This window comes from Pseudopodoces humilis, chromosome 18 (genome assembly GCF_049639895.1).
Source record: "Pseudopodoces humilis isolate 2021_Gansu_Grassland_sample_001 chromosome 18, ASM4963989v1, whole genome shotgun sequence".
In the NCBI taxonomy this organism is placed as follows: domain Eukaryota; kingdom Metazoa; phylum Chordata; class Aves; order Passeriformes; family Paridae; genus Pseudopodoces; species Pseudopodoces humilis.
Genome location: NC_142217.1, coordinates 10,150,720 through 10,164,190, shown reverse-complemented (window position 1 = coordinate 10,164,190; position 13,471 = coordinate 10,150,720). Strand labels below are relative to the sequence as shown.

The 13,471-nt window shown below is 49.5% G+C and overlaps 1 protein-coding gene across 1 annotated transcript in view; it reads left to right on the top strand.

The window, feature by feature from the left end:
- The window catches only part of SYT17 (synaptotagmin 17), a 32,165-nt gene extending 18,694 nt beyond the window's left edge, over nt 1-13,471 (top strand). The window contains exons 6-8 of the mRNA XM_088064314.1: nt 510-630; nt 1,300-1,455; nt 12,363-13,471. Of these exons, the coding sequence (XP_087920440.1) occupies nt 510-630; nt 1,300-1,455; nt 12,363-12,559 (474 nt within the window). The 3' untranslated portion in view covers nt 12,560-13,471. The remainder of the gene's footprint in view (nt 1-509; nt 631-1,299; nt 1,456-12,362) is intronic.

Sequence of the window (13,471 nt, the reverse complement as noted above, 5' to 3'; positions counted from 1 at the left end):
CAGCAAGGGCACACCCAGGCTGTGCCATGGTCTCTGGGAGATGCCAAGGGAAGGTCTCCTCTGAGCTGTGTGACCCAGGGATGCCATTAACCATGGCTGAGCTTCCCAAATGGCTGGTGTGGTCCATGGGGGCTGGGGAGGAAAGAGAATGTCTTCTCCAGTGGGCCTGTGTTCTGCACATTGGTAAGATCAGAGCTACCTGGAACCATTAAAAATGGAGCAGGTAGAAGCTACTGACCTTGTACCCCTGCCTCCTTCTAGGCCCTCTTTGCATGGCTGCTGGGAAGCTGGTGAAGGATTGGTGATTAGAGAAGGATCTTCACTTGGGGATAGTTTCTTTCTTGTTTCCTCTTAGCACGAGCTACCACCAGATGGTTCTTGGTTGCAGTTCAGAGCGTGACTAAAATTCATTTTTCAGGCACTTAGACAAATGGGATTTATTTAATTTCTCTCCCTTCCCTTCCCCTCTGAGCTCTGTTCTAAATCTCCACATTCTCTTTTCCCTGCAGAATGAAGTGGAGCTGGGAGAGCTGCTGTTGTCACTAAACTACCTACCAAGTGCAGGAAGGCTGAACGTGGACATCATTAGAGCAAAACAGCTTCTTCAGACAGACATGAGCCAAGGTTCAGGTAAAGGGCAGTGCATCTCTCACGTTACTCATGCACAGATTATGTGTGCCTTTAAAGCAGATCAGTGAGGCTGCAATTTGTGGGGGACCCAGGGGGATTTGATGCTCAGCTCCTGTTAATACAAAGCCCTGGATGTCCTTTTGTCTGTGTAGACAACAATATTGGGAGTGTTTGGAGTGCTTACCCTGAGATACAGTGGAGGGTTTGCCAAATTTAAGGTAAAGATCTCTGAGCCAGGCTGAGGTGAGGAACCAGGAGCAGTGACCCCCCTGTGCTGTGTTGTGTAAGGCAGGCTGTGGACATTGCTCCCTGCTGGCTCTGGCCACTCTGGCTGGGAACTGCTTCGTGCCTCTGTCCCTAGGTGGTTCTCCCATGTTCCTACCCCAGCCTCTGCTGCTGCCAGAATAGTGGCATTTTCCAAAAAAGAACAGTATGCTTGGTCTCTGTCAAGGCTGACATTACCTGTGGTTTTGGCAGGGACTGTTTTTAATCCAGCTGCCTGACTTTTGTCCCCACTGGATATCTGGCAGCAGTGTGGGGGTACAGGTCCCAGCCATTCCAAAGGCTGTTTCCAGCACAGTCCATCCCTGTGGTGCCCAGCCCTCATGAACAGGGGTGCTGGCTCATGATCCCCATAACACAGGGCCTGTGCTTTGTGCTTTTTGCCAGATCCCTTTGTGAAAATTCAGCTTGTTCATGGATTAAAATTAACAAAAACCAAGAAGACCTCCTGCATGCGGGGCACGATAGATCCCTTCTACAATGAGTCCTTCAGCTTCAAGGTTCCACAGGAAGAGCTGGAGAATGCCAGCCTGGTGTTCACAGGTAATTGTGGTGGTGATACCGGCTTGGCACGGTCGTGGTTTGCTCCGAGGTGAGCACAGCAGCAGCTGTGGGGGTGCAGGACACTGCTTGTCCCACCCTACAAGGGGTGTCCATCACTGGGGTCTCCTGGTGAGTTTAATTAGCATGGGCTGTCCCCAGCACGGGCTGTCCCCAGCATTGCCACCCAACCACTGGGCCTGGCTGGGAGTCAGTCCTGTGCGTAACTGTGCAGAGGAAGAGGAGGAGCATTGATTTCCCTTCTCAGTGGCACCCAACCTGGGCATTAAGTCAAACCTGAGAAGAATGGGAGAACAGGAGTGAAGAATCACAGAGCCTAAGCACTGGCAAAACAACCCCTGGTACTGAGGTGGTTTGCTGGTGAGAGGATGCACCTAAAGGCATCCACATTGACCTCAGCTGCTCTGTAAGCAGGGCTTGCTCATGCCTTGGTTTCTGAAGGGCTGGGACCCAGTGGCAAACCCTGCATGGCACAGCTGAGATGGACCCAGGTACAGACCACAGAGCCTGGGGGCCACGAGGAGGCTCAGAGCTGAGCTCACCTGAGAGCTTTGTCAGCACTGGAGATGCTTGGCTGGGATGGGAATTTTTATTTTTAAGCAGTTTCTGAATCTCCTATATTTGCCCTCAAGGCATGAAGACAGGCAGGAGTAGCCTTGGGCTGTGAGCAGGAGTGGCAGAGCACAGGGATGGTCCTGGCTGGGCTGCAGTCCTAGGCCAGGGACCTGCTGGGGCTGATGGCATTCTCTGCCTTTTCCCACTGTAAAAGTCCTGAGCAGGGCTGCAGGGACCCCTGTGAAGGAAGAGAGGGGGTCCCTCCCTTGCCATGACCTCACCCACCCTATGGAGCTGTGGAGCTCAGGCACCACCAGGATCAGAGGGGCTGGGTGGTGGGGCCCACACTCTCTTAACCCATCAGGCTCTCATGCTTCACCAACACTTTTTTTGACAACTTTCCACCCATTACCCATCATTTCTTTTGATGAAAAGAATCTGCTTCTGAAAGGATGTATTTTGAAGTATTTTTAAATTTTACTTTTTACATGGAAGATACAGGTGTCAAAGCTGGTTCAAGGAGGCTTATTCCATCCCATTAGTTTGTTTTCAAACATGTTATAACAAAAAGTGATGCTGATTAGCAATTTAAATTTTGCCCTTCATGCTCAGAAATTTCCTCAGCAAAACACCTATAATTAATCACTGCTTTGCATGCATGTCACCCTGACTGTACCTTGCATGTGCAGTGATGAATTTGTTCTTGGAAGCTTCCATCGGCTGGTCTTGTGACAGGTGCGAATCACTTGATTCTGTTTTCCCATTTTCCTGCTGGAAGCAGAAAAGGCAAACAGAGTAGCAGCTCTCTGCAGTTGGGAGGGTGAGGGGAACACTCTGCTCCTCACCACAGTGAATGAAGTTAGGATTAATGAGTGGATCTCTGAGTATTTTTTTTTTTCTGTGCAAAGGGGTGTATTCCCAAATGAGCCAGTGGGAAGCTGGCTGATTCATCACCCTATGTCACGCAGTCGGATTTCAGCGCCGAGCCTCGTAAGTGAGGCTTCATTCTCTAAGTGACATATTGCTTGCTTTGGATGTTTCAATAAATAATCCCTGGGCAGAAATGTCCCCAGCAGCTCTGAAGCTGGGAAGGAACGTGCAGGGCCTTGAGAGGAGCGGTGGGGCCGGGTTCCCCTGGCTGCTCTTGGGCTGGAGAGTGAGGGGCAGTGTGGGCACTGCCTGGGCTCCCTGCTGGTGCCTCTGCTGTGCTGGGACCCTCTGCTGTGAGAGGTGGGCTTGGTGGAGCCAGCAGAGAGCTGGAGCCAGGGGTGCTGGTGATGTTATTGTGTGTACAGCCTTCTGCTGGGTCAGTGCCCGCACTGTCTGCCACAAGGACCTCTGGAGCAGGGCATGTGACGGTGGTGAAGATGCTGAGGCACATTCAGTGCTCATCCAAGTGACAGACTGACTCCTGCTGCTGGTGGAGGTGTGTCCCCAACAGGGAGTGCAGCACCAGTTAATTCCTGTGGGGATCTGCAGAAATGAGTTTCTGAAGTTCTGGGAAGGGGGTTGTGCTGTTCCCCACAAAGCTCCCTCTTGGCACCTTACAGTATTATGCAGCTTAAGGACTCGTGAAGGGCTTTGGGATCTTCTGTTAAAAGATAACCAAGAACAAATGTTTGGCAGTTTGGGTATCTTGCTGTGAGGAGCTCTGTTTTGCATCTCTGCATAGCAGGGGTGTAGTTTTGTTTTGTTGGTTTTTTTAACTTAGGTTCTTTGAGGTTATTTTTTGCTGCAGTGGTGGTTCTTTCTGTTGTGTGGGGGTTTTTTTTGGAATTTTTTTTGTTTCTTTTCTCTTCTAATCCACATCTCTAGTCCATTAGGTCAGTTAATTAAATTTGCTGTTGAGTCAAAGTCCAATTGAGAAGCAAAATAATCCTGCTTGAAGGGTGGGTGATGATGCTTTGAATGGAGAGAGAGAGAGCTGTAAAAGCAGTCATGGGAGCCAGAAGTGAGTATGTCTTCAATAATTTAAAGGAACCTTTATTGTGGCTTAGTATTTTGGACCCAGTCTGCAGCTGTCTTTACATTGGCTTGGCTTCACTGGAAAGCCCTGGAACTCTGCCAGTTCCCATCAGCTGGGGCTCCTGGCTCCCAGTGGGGCTGGTACCACACTGCAGAGTAAGGCACTACCCAGACAAAGTAAGATTAATTTTATTTTCCCCCCTGTGTGTTTTATTCCTGTGCATCTTGACTCAAGCTGTCTGTGTTCAGTGTGCTCTGGTATGGATTTCTCACTGTTCTGCTGTGATTTAGCAAGGCTTGTGTGTGCAAACAGTGAAGACATACAGTAAAGCACCATCCCTGCTTTCCTGGTGGTGCTCTGGAGAGCTGAACTCCAGACCAAACTCAGGGCTGAAGCACAGCTGGATTTGGAGAGGGGCCCTGGGTGCCTCCAAGGTGATGTGCACAGGAAGAGCTCTGCGTTAGCCAGGGTTGGAGGAGGGGGTGATCGGGCTGGTTCTTTGATCTTTCTTCCTCCTGAGGCATATAAAGATTCAGTACTGCAAATTATTGGCATTTTACAGACCAAAATGCTTCTCCTTCCACAGCTCTGGTGGAAATGTCCTCTCCAAGAAAAAGCATCCAGGGTCAGGATTGCTGCTGCAAATATTCTGTTAACAGCTTCTCCCCAAAAGAGGCTGAAACCAGGAAAGGCACTGATACTCATAACAAGTTTATTGTCCTGACAAAAAAAAAAAAAACAAGATGAGTGAGGCAACAGCTGGTGGAGAGAATGTTTGATTTTCATTTACTTCATCAAACATGTTGTCTAGGTAATGAGCAGCCATATACATATTGTAACAGAAATGCACTCTTTTGGGTGGTTCTTTTTTCCATTTTCTGGGAGTTTTTTTGGCAACCTGACACATATCCCCCATGTGCCATCTTCTGCTTGAGTGCAGGCAAATCAGGGGCTCTCCTCCTACAGAGAAATGGGGCAGGCTCTGAAAGGCTGGGTGTTCTTCTAACACATACACCTATGAACAAAGGTGTTAGTTACTCTGTCTGATGGCAAGGGGAAGGTGGAGTTTGGCCCCAACATCAGTGCTGGCAGCTGCTGCCCAAGGTCATTTCCATGAAGAAAAAAGAGTATTTGAGATGGAACTGCAGCCCCTGTGCCAGGGAGGGCTGGATGATGGGCACCCAGAGACCCTGTGCTCTAGCCAGTGAGGGATTTTGGGCTGTCCTCTAAATCTCAGCCTGTCAGAAAGCTTGGGCTGTGCAGCAGGAGGGCAGACAACACCTGAAACCTGAGCACTGCAGTATTTTGTTAATGATTATAATGTTGTTAATAACAATCGTCAGTAATGCTGTTTGCACTGCAGTAAAACCCAGATGGCCCAATAAAAACCAGCAGCACTCCAGGGCAGGCTGTGTCTCAGTGACTCCTTAGCATCCTTTCATCACTTACAGTGATGAAGACAACCTTCATCACTCACAGTTAGGGGATATTTGTCTCCCCGAGGTCCTTGTGGTGACTGTGTGTCTTTCTCCATTTAAGTCAGCTCTGGGACATGTTTTCATGGCAGGATCTTTTGTGACACAAGCAGAGTCCACAAAGAGAGAGAAATCATCTTCATGCTCTGGGTACTCTGTGCAATTGTAGAGGTAAAATGGCTTTGCCTTCTGACCTGGCTGAAAGTGTACATGAGCTGGGGCAGCACAGGGGGATGGTGTCGGATGGAGGGCAGTGCTGGGGCTCACCCCACTGCCCCATTCCTGTGTGGAAGGTGGGTCAGGGTGTGCTTGCTGGAGAGATGGACCTCGATATGTGAGTGACCTGCACTGCTGACATGTTCACAGTCAGTCCTGGTGAGGGTGCAGCTCGCAGGCACTCTGTCTTCTGCCAGGATTTGGTGATACTCCACTTTCCAATATGTTTTAAAAATTGGCAGTGTCTCTGCTTTCTGTAAAGATTTAGAACAAATTTTTCCTTTTTTTAATTTTTTTTTTTTTTTTTAGTTTTTGTTTCATTTGTGGTTTTTGTTTGTTTGTTTGTTGGGGGTTTTTCTGAGTATTTTTTTTCCTGAGAGAGTGTTGAGACTTTGCAGACCTGTACCTGTGGTTCAAAGGCTACAGCAGAGGGGCCCTGGCAATGCCATCAGCCACCTCCATGCACCAAGTGCTGTAAAAATGTGTCTCCAGACCCCTGGATAATGCTTTATACCAGGGCTCTAATTAACTCCCAGTTAATAGGCAGTACTTGATTAAAATAACAGATTGCTGTTCAATAGCAGTGTACCTGGTTCCTCTGTTGGCTCATTTTCCCTCGGCCTTTAGGAAAATATGGGGGCCATTTAATGAAGTATTATTAAAGGGAAAAAAAGTAATTGTGGTGTAGTTCTGGGTATTGGGTTGTTTTCACTGAAATGTTTTCTTTTTGGAGCAATGCTGCCATAGAGAGATAGAGAGGCTTTTTAGTGGTATTTTTTTAATTAACAGACTGATTTCCAAATGTCCCAATTAGCTGAGCAGGCTGAAGGCTGATAAAATTTTTGTCCCGAGGCATTTCCATAAATGTGTCTGAATTTTGATTTCCCTGGCTTTGTGGAAGTATGACCTTGAGATACCAGCATCACCTCTAGCTGCTGTTTGCAGGGATGGAAACCACCATGTGTCTGGAGTCGTCACATATCTACATTTTTGACTTGCTCATCTCTCCTTCCTCCTGTTGCTTTTGCTTTCCCACAAGCATTTCCAGCAAACATTCAGACACTTTGTCTTTTTTACACAGATATAGGGAAGAAATCTTCTCTAATATACGAGTCAAATTAAGCTGTTCTTTTCCCATGCTGGAATGCAGGAGGAGGAAATGGTTTCTCTTTTGAAATACTATCATGGTGGGCACCATAACATCTCTTAGATGGATGGATAATTAGACAACACAGTGATAGAAAATTGTTTTTTGTCATCTGTTAGACATGTCTTTTGGAAGTATTGGACTGTCTGTATATTTCCCATATCTGGAGCTCAGAAGCAAAATCCAGTCCTTGATTAAACATGTGTAATCCCATCTTATCCAAAGGAGACAAAAAGGAAAAAAAAGCCCCACTGATGTCAGCACTGTTTTTTCTGGTCATTTATACCTGTTTAATTTAGATCAGAATTTGGCCTTTGTGTCTGGTGTTACAAAACACTCCATTCATTTATGCAGCAGACACCATATGGTCCATGCCCAGGTCTGGGGAGAGCAGTGAGCTCCTGGCTGGTGCCTCCTGCCCTCCCAGGCCTTCTCCTGCCCTGGTGCCCTGCAGGTCCTGGCAGGACACTGGGAGAGGGCTGGGGGACATGTGCTCGCAGGGGAGACCCCTGAAGCCCAGCCTGCCTGGCACAGCCTCCTCACAGTAGCTCTGTGCACATTTCTAGAGGTACAAATCCCCTTTGGGAGGGGAAGAGGCCCCAGTGCTCTCCATTCCCAGTCCCCTCTGTGACCTGCTGGGCTCCATGGCAGGTGCTGCTGGTCAGCCTGGGGCAGGTGACAGCAGGGCCCGTCAGAGATGCTGAGTGAGGTCCTGCAGGCTCAATCCTGCCTTGGGGTCACTCAGGGAAGATGCTCTGGGGTTGGATTTGGCTTTTTGCAGCAGACTGACAGCTTTAACGAGGAGGAGCGAAACACCATTAATCAGGGTGAGAGCAACAAGATGCTGACGCCTCCTGATCCGATCTGTTGCTTGCTTAGAAGGCAAAATTAGATTCATCAAGTGGCCTGACTTAGTTAATAAATCTACTGCATCTGATGTGGCAGTCCTGGAGTTCTCTGGAATCTTTTGATAATCTTTTTCTCCTAAAGAAAGGAGCAGACTCTCCTGTCTCCAGGCTGATGATGGGTGCTTGCTCCTTTTGCCAGGCACCTTAATTTAAGCAGTGTCACAGCTCTCCTGCCCTCAGCCCTTCATCTTGTTTGGCTCATGCTGTAGTGAAAGGAAATGTTCAAATGTCTTGCAGTGCCATAATCTGCCTGTGTATCAAATGAAGAAAAGTCTGGGTGGCAGGAGCTGCTGTGGGCAGCAGAGCAGTGTCTGGAGGTGGAATGCCTGTGCCTGGCAGTGGCTGTCAGGAGATGGATGATGCAGAGGCTGCCTCCCTGCATGGCTGTCCCTGCCTGTGTTTGCAGTGCTGTGTGGCACTGGAGCCTCTTCCTGTGAGGTGTGTAAATGTGCACCAAGCCATCTGTGTGCTTTCTTGCATCTGGGGCTCACAGTGCAGAGAAGTAAGAGGCAATCTGAGAGAAAAGGGGAGCTGGAAGTGGAGAAAGCCAGCCACAGATACTCCTTTTCAGTATCCTCTGGGCTGCTGAGATAGATGCATCCAGCCCTTTATTCCAGTTTCCCCCGATGAGGTAATTTCATGAGGTGTCATCCCTGCATGCCCTTGAGCTCTCTGCAAGACACACTTGTGCATTTGCACTTTCCCTGCACCCTGCATCCCTGCTGGCTGCTGCAGGACTTGCCCTGCCTGAGAGCAGACCATGATTAGGCAAACACCTGGTTTGGGGTGCAGGGAGCCCCAGCCAGAGCACAGGGACTGCCCTGGTGGGAGGTTTGCAGAGTCTCTTGGTGTGGCCATGTACTCCAGTAGTCCCTGTTCCCTCTGGAGCTGGGCAGGTGCAGCCAGTGCAGGCAGTAGTCACACAGAAGAGGGCTGGAAAGAGTTTAATGTGCCCATCAGACCCTGATGGAGATTAACCTGATAAATGGGAAACCACGGCATCTTCTCCCATGCTTTTCTCTCCTCTCTACTAAATATGACAGGCCATGCTCGAGGAGCAAGGGGCAGGATTTGGGCCGTGACCTCCTCAGTGTGCATCATTAGCCCAGCTGCTGCTGCTCCTTGTGGCACCTCTTTGTGCTAAACAGCCTTTTAATATTGGTGTCAAGCAGTTCAGAAGCAGTTTTCAGCTCTGCTTAAGCTGGCAGCTCAGCCCCACTGGCTGGGGCTGGGCACAGCAAGGGCTGGCTGCTGGCCACTGGCTGCTGCCTGAATGGGCAGGTGTGTGAAGGAGGCACGTTCTGAGGCCTCACCAAGTGCTGGGGCTGAATGGGAAGTGCTGGAAGTGCTGATGGGTCAGTTCCAACAGGGTTGTGGCTCTGCCAGAGAATCCACACAGTTTGTGTGGAATTGGCTCCAGTGCAGGTGGGAGTGCAGCCGTGGTGTGTCACTGTGTGCAGAAGCAGAGGGCTCTGGTGCAGGCTGCTGCTCCAGCTCTGCAGGGCTTTCCTGCTCCAAGGGGCTACCAGGTCTCCCCATGGATGCTGCATCAGCAGTCACCTTCCAGCCAGGCAGGGGCCAGCCCCAGAGTGGAGTGCAGCTCAACTTGTCTGGAGCAGCTGTGGCTGTGGGGTGTGCCTGAGCAGCGCTGCTCGCTGCAGAATGTGCAGCGAGGCTGTGCTGGTGCTGCTTCTGCAGGGCTTGGAGCAGGCTGAAGGCTCAGACCTGAGTGCAGCAGGGCTGGTGCTTGTTGGTGCTCAAGGAAATGGTTCTTGCCCTGCTTGAGAAGCAATTGCTGCAGGCACGGGAGGACCGGGGAGATGCTCTCCCTCCCTGTGTCGGGATGGGAGCAGCAGTCTCTGCTTCCAGCTGCTCACCTGGGCCTGTGGGCTCCCACTGTTCTCTTTCCCAAGCTGTTCTTGGAAGTGCTGGTGGCAGCAAAAGGGAAAATAGTGCTCCTGAATGTGAGCAAAGGAAAGGTTTTGTTTTCTCAATGTGAGCTCCAGCCTCTTCTTGGGTAAGGTGCATTCCACAGTTCGGTGAACTCAGCCATCAGCAGATTGCTCAGCAAATCCTGGCCATTTAGCTGTTACCCTCCCAGAAAGGCATGTCCTTGAGTTTAAAAGGCTTCTGAACTGATGGGTAAAGCTGAGTTTCTGGCACACAAAGACCTCTCATCTTTCTCAAAGCTGCTGTGGTGAAGCTGTGAGTTTGTAAACCTGAGGTCAGTCTAGTGCTACCTCTTATGTTCTATGTGTGAATAAGCATTTGGCCTTGGAAAATGTCTTCCCTGTTCCTCAGCAATAATTCTCTGTGCTATCTACAGTAGTTAATGATAGAAGCAACAATGCTTGTATAATTAGCCCATTAATACCCCAAAGGACTCAGCATGCTAATTACCTGACACAATGCGATTAGCAAGTTGCATTACTAGAATTCAAAATACTTGGATCAACAGTAGAATAACAGGTGCCCTTAGTTAGCACACCTGCTTGTTTTACAGTCCTGGCATGAAGTATTTTCGAAGAATTGGTATGCCTGGGGTACTTCTCCACTGTTAATTTATCCTGTGATTAATTGATGGCCTGTAAGGCTTCTTGGTTTAAATTACTTGGTACTGTCTCCCAGGATTAGGCTTCATCTTCCTTCATTTTTCCAAATTAAAAAAAACCAAAACCACCAAAAACAAAAAAAAACCACAAAAACAAACAAAAAAGAAAAAAACATCCTATTGAAAATTTTGGTTTTGGGGTATTTTTATGTGATTTTATCACAATATTTGATTTCTGTAGGATAATAAATCATAGCAAAACATTTAGTATAGTCCTGCTAGCTACACCTGTGATTCATTGCCTTGTAGAACTCGTTAATAACCCTGACAGGCTGTGTATTAGTTGGAGATGGATGGCTTAGAATTCCTGACTGTGTCCTCAGAAGGTGGCCTTTCCAAAAAACACCAGCCTGGCCTCTTGACAGGGGCACTTGCTTGGCAACACATCCTGATGCCATCAGCCCTAGATAACTGATGGTGACAGGCACAAGAGATGCAGTCTTCCTGCTGGGGTGGTAAGCCCCAGATCATTTCTAAATGTCATTTGAAGACAGACTTAGAGGGCTCTGAGTTGCAGGGTAGATTTTTTTAGAGCAATTATTTGAACAAATTACTTGGGCAATGGAAGGTTTGCTGTCACCTAAAATATCCACAGGTAATTTGGTGAGCAGAAGCATCTCTGCCCATAAACTGTGTGTCAGGGCTGTCAGGAGGGATAAAGTGAGATGTAACCTGGCACTGCTCAGTTTCAGGACTGCACTGGCAGGTGGTGCCTGAGTTTCCCAGAGCAAGATCCCAGACTGGTGCAGAGGAGAGGAACCAGCCTTTGCAGAGTGTGCAGAAGGCAGAGGGGCAGGTTAAAGTGATGCTGATCACTTGGGGGTGTGTTATAATAGGAAATGCACAGCCTTGGCAATGGTGTGTGGTTAAAAGAGAGGTTGAGTGTGTTGTGCTCGCTGTCCTGCCTGCCTGTGAGGGTGTGCTCACATCAGGTGATGCCGTGGGGGTTCCCAGATGTTGTTTTGCTGCCAGTGCTGGTTTCCAGCAGCCCTGGAGAGCTGGTGCTGCTGGCAGGGGCTCGATGCCAGGCTGGACATGCTCTGGCTGCACAGCCCAGCTAGATTTGGAGCTCCTGTAGACATTTGTCCTTAAAAATCCCTCTCTTTCCTGAGGAGATTTTTTAATCGTTAATATTCCAGGCAGTGCCTGTGGATATCCTGGCTTCAGCTTGCAAGGACTTTGTTTCAGCTTTCTCATGAGTTGAGGCAGGGCTTCGTTTTGCAACACACGAAGTGCTTTTGCTCCTGTCTGCTGGGAGTGTTCAGCCCTCCCCAGGATCAGGCCCATCATTAGGGTTTGCTGCTGTCTGTGATCTTTTGTTCCAGGAGACTGGGCTAATCCAAAGGACAGGCTGTTGGGTTGATGTCTCTCCCTCAGCTGCTTTCCTGGACTTTTAGCAAGTAGCTGCATTATGAGAGAATGATGGAAATTGTTGCTGTGTAAACATCCTGCTGCCAGCCTGGATGTGTGTGATTCCTGTCTCGGAGCAGGGAAGGCTGTCGATCAGCACTGGAGTGTTCGTGTGATGTGTGTTTGGAGGAGGGCAGCTTGGGATGCTGCTTTGGCGTTCCCCTGGGCTCAGGCTGCTGGGCTGCTTCTGTGATTTCATGATGCCCAGGCAGAGCTTCTGGCACTTCTTTACACGATGAAATTCTCCTTCAAGGCCTTTGAGCAGCCTGCTTCCAGTGAAAGGTGTCCCTGCCCACGGCATGGGGGTTGAATAGGATGATCTTTCAGGTCCCTTCCAACACAAATCATTTTATTGATCTACCTATTCATGGTAAATACCGTGGTAACTGTGGATTTGTGTCTTATTTAAATTGTATTTCAGTCTGTAGTACAGCTTGTTTTGCTCCTTCCAAGCTCCTGTTTCTCTAAGGTTTTTCAGATGCTGAGTTACTGGCACCTGCTGTGGGGGGACATCTGTAGGACATTTGGTTTCCTGGGGCAGGGCTCTGGGTGGGCGAGCGGTGCTTTTGCCTTGACCAGTCTCTGTTTCTGCTCTCCCCAGTGTATGGGCACAACGTGAAGAGCAGCAACGACTTCATTGGCAGGATTGTGATCGGGCAGTACTCGACGGGCGCCCCCGAGTCCAACCACTGGCGCCGCATGCTGAACGCGCACCGCACGGCCGTGGAGCAGTGGCACAGCCTGCGCTCCCGCGAGGAGTGCGACCGCGTGTCGCCCGCGTCCCTCGAGGTGACATGAGCTGGGGCACCAACGGCAGCCGGACCGAGCGGGCGGACGAGATAAACAATAAACCGAGGACCGAAACACCCCACCTCACACCCTACACGCACCCCACAGCAGCTCCGTTGGATTAAAGCGGCCGCCGGCACCCGGCCGTGATCCGTGTCCCACGGGTCCAGCTGTTCCCCTGGGGCCCAACCTCTGGCCGCTTGCCCCCAGATGTTCGCATCCCGCGGGAGGAGCGCGGGGCCGGGCTGGGCATGGACGGGCCGTGGGAAGCACGGAGTGGGTGGAGGAGCTGGGAGTTGCCTCTGTTGTCCTTCCAGTCCAAATCCATGGCTCATCCTCTTGGAGATATAAGTACCCGTGTGCTCTCATTGGTGAACGTGGTAATTAGACTAGAATATTTTTTTAAACGGTAGAACCTGTGGTGAAATCGATTCTGACTGCAGTTTTGTCCTTGTACTAGTTTTTACAGAGTTAAGCTGCTGTTAGTGTGTGCGTTTGTGTGCTGGGGCACGTGTGTGGCCCACGTCGGACGGATCCCGTGTCCCGTCAGCGGTGACCTGCCAGTCTCGATAGCAGTCTGTGTGCGTAGTAGATTCTGTGCCGATATAGAAAAATAAACATTTCCAATAGCATTTGTACTGGGAAAACAAGCTCGCGTCCTTTCAAACGTGCTGTGCAAAAAAAAAACCTGCTCCAGGGACTTTGGCGGTGAAGAAGACCCAGAAAACACAATTTTAATTCTCTCACAGACTGCAGTGGCTCTTTCTGTGTTGTGTGTGTTTACCCAGGTAGTTCTTCAGGTCACCAAGTGAACTTTGCTACAGTCAAGCTGTCCTGTTGGTTGCTTCTGTACACTTTATTTTTTCACACCGTATTGTCTGGTATGATGCAGATCGTATATTTATTGAAAATAAAATTCTA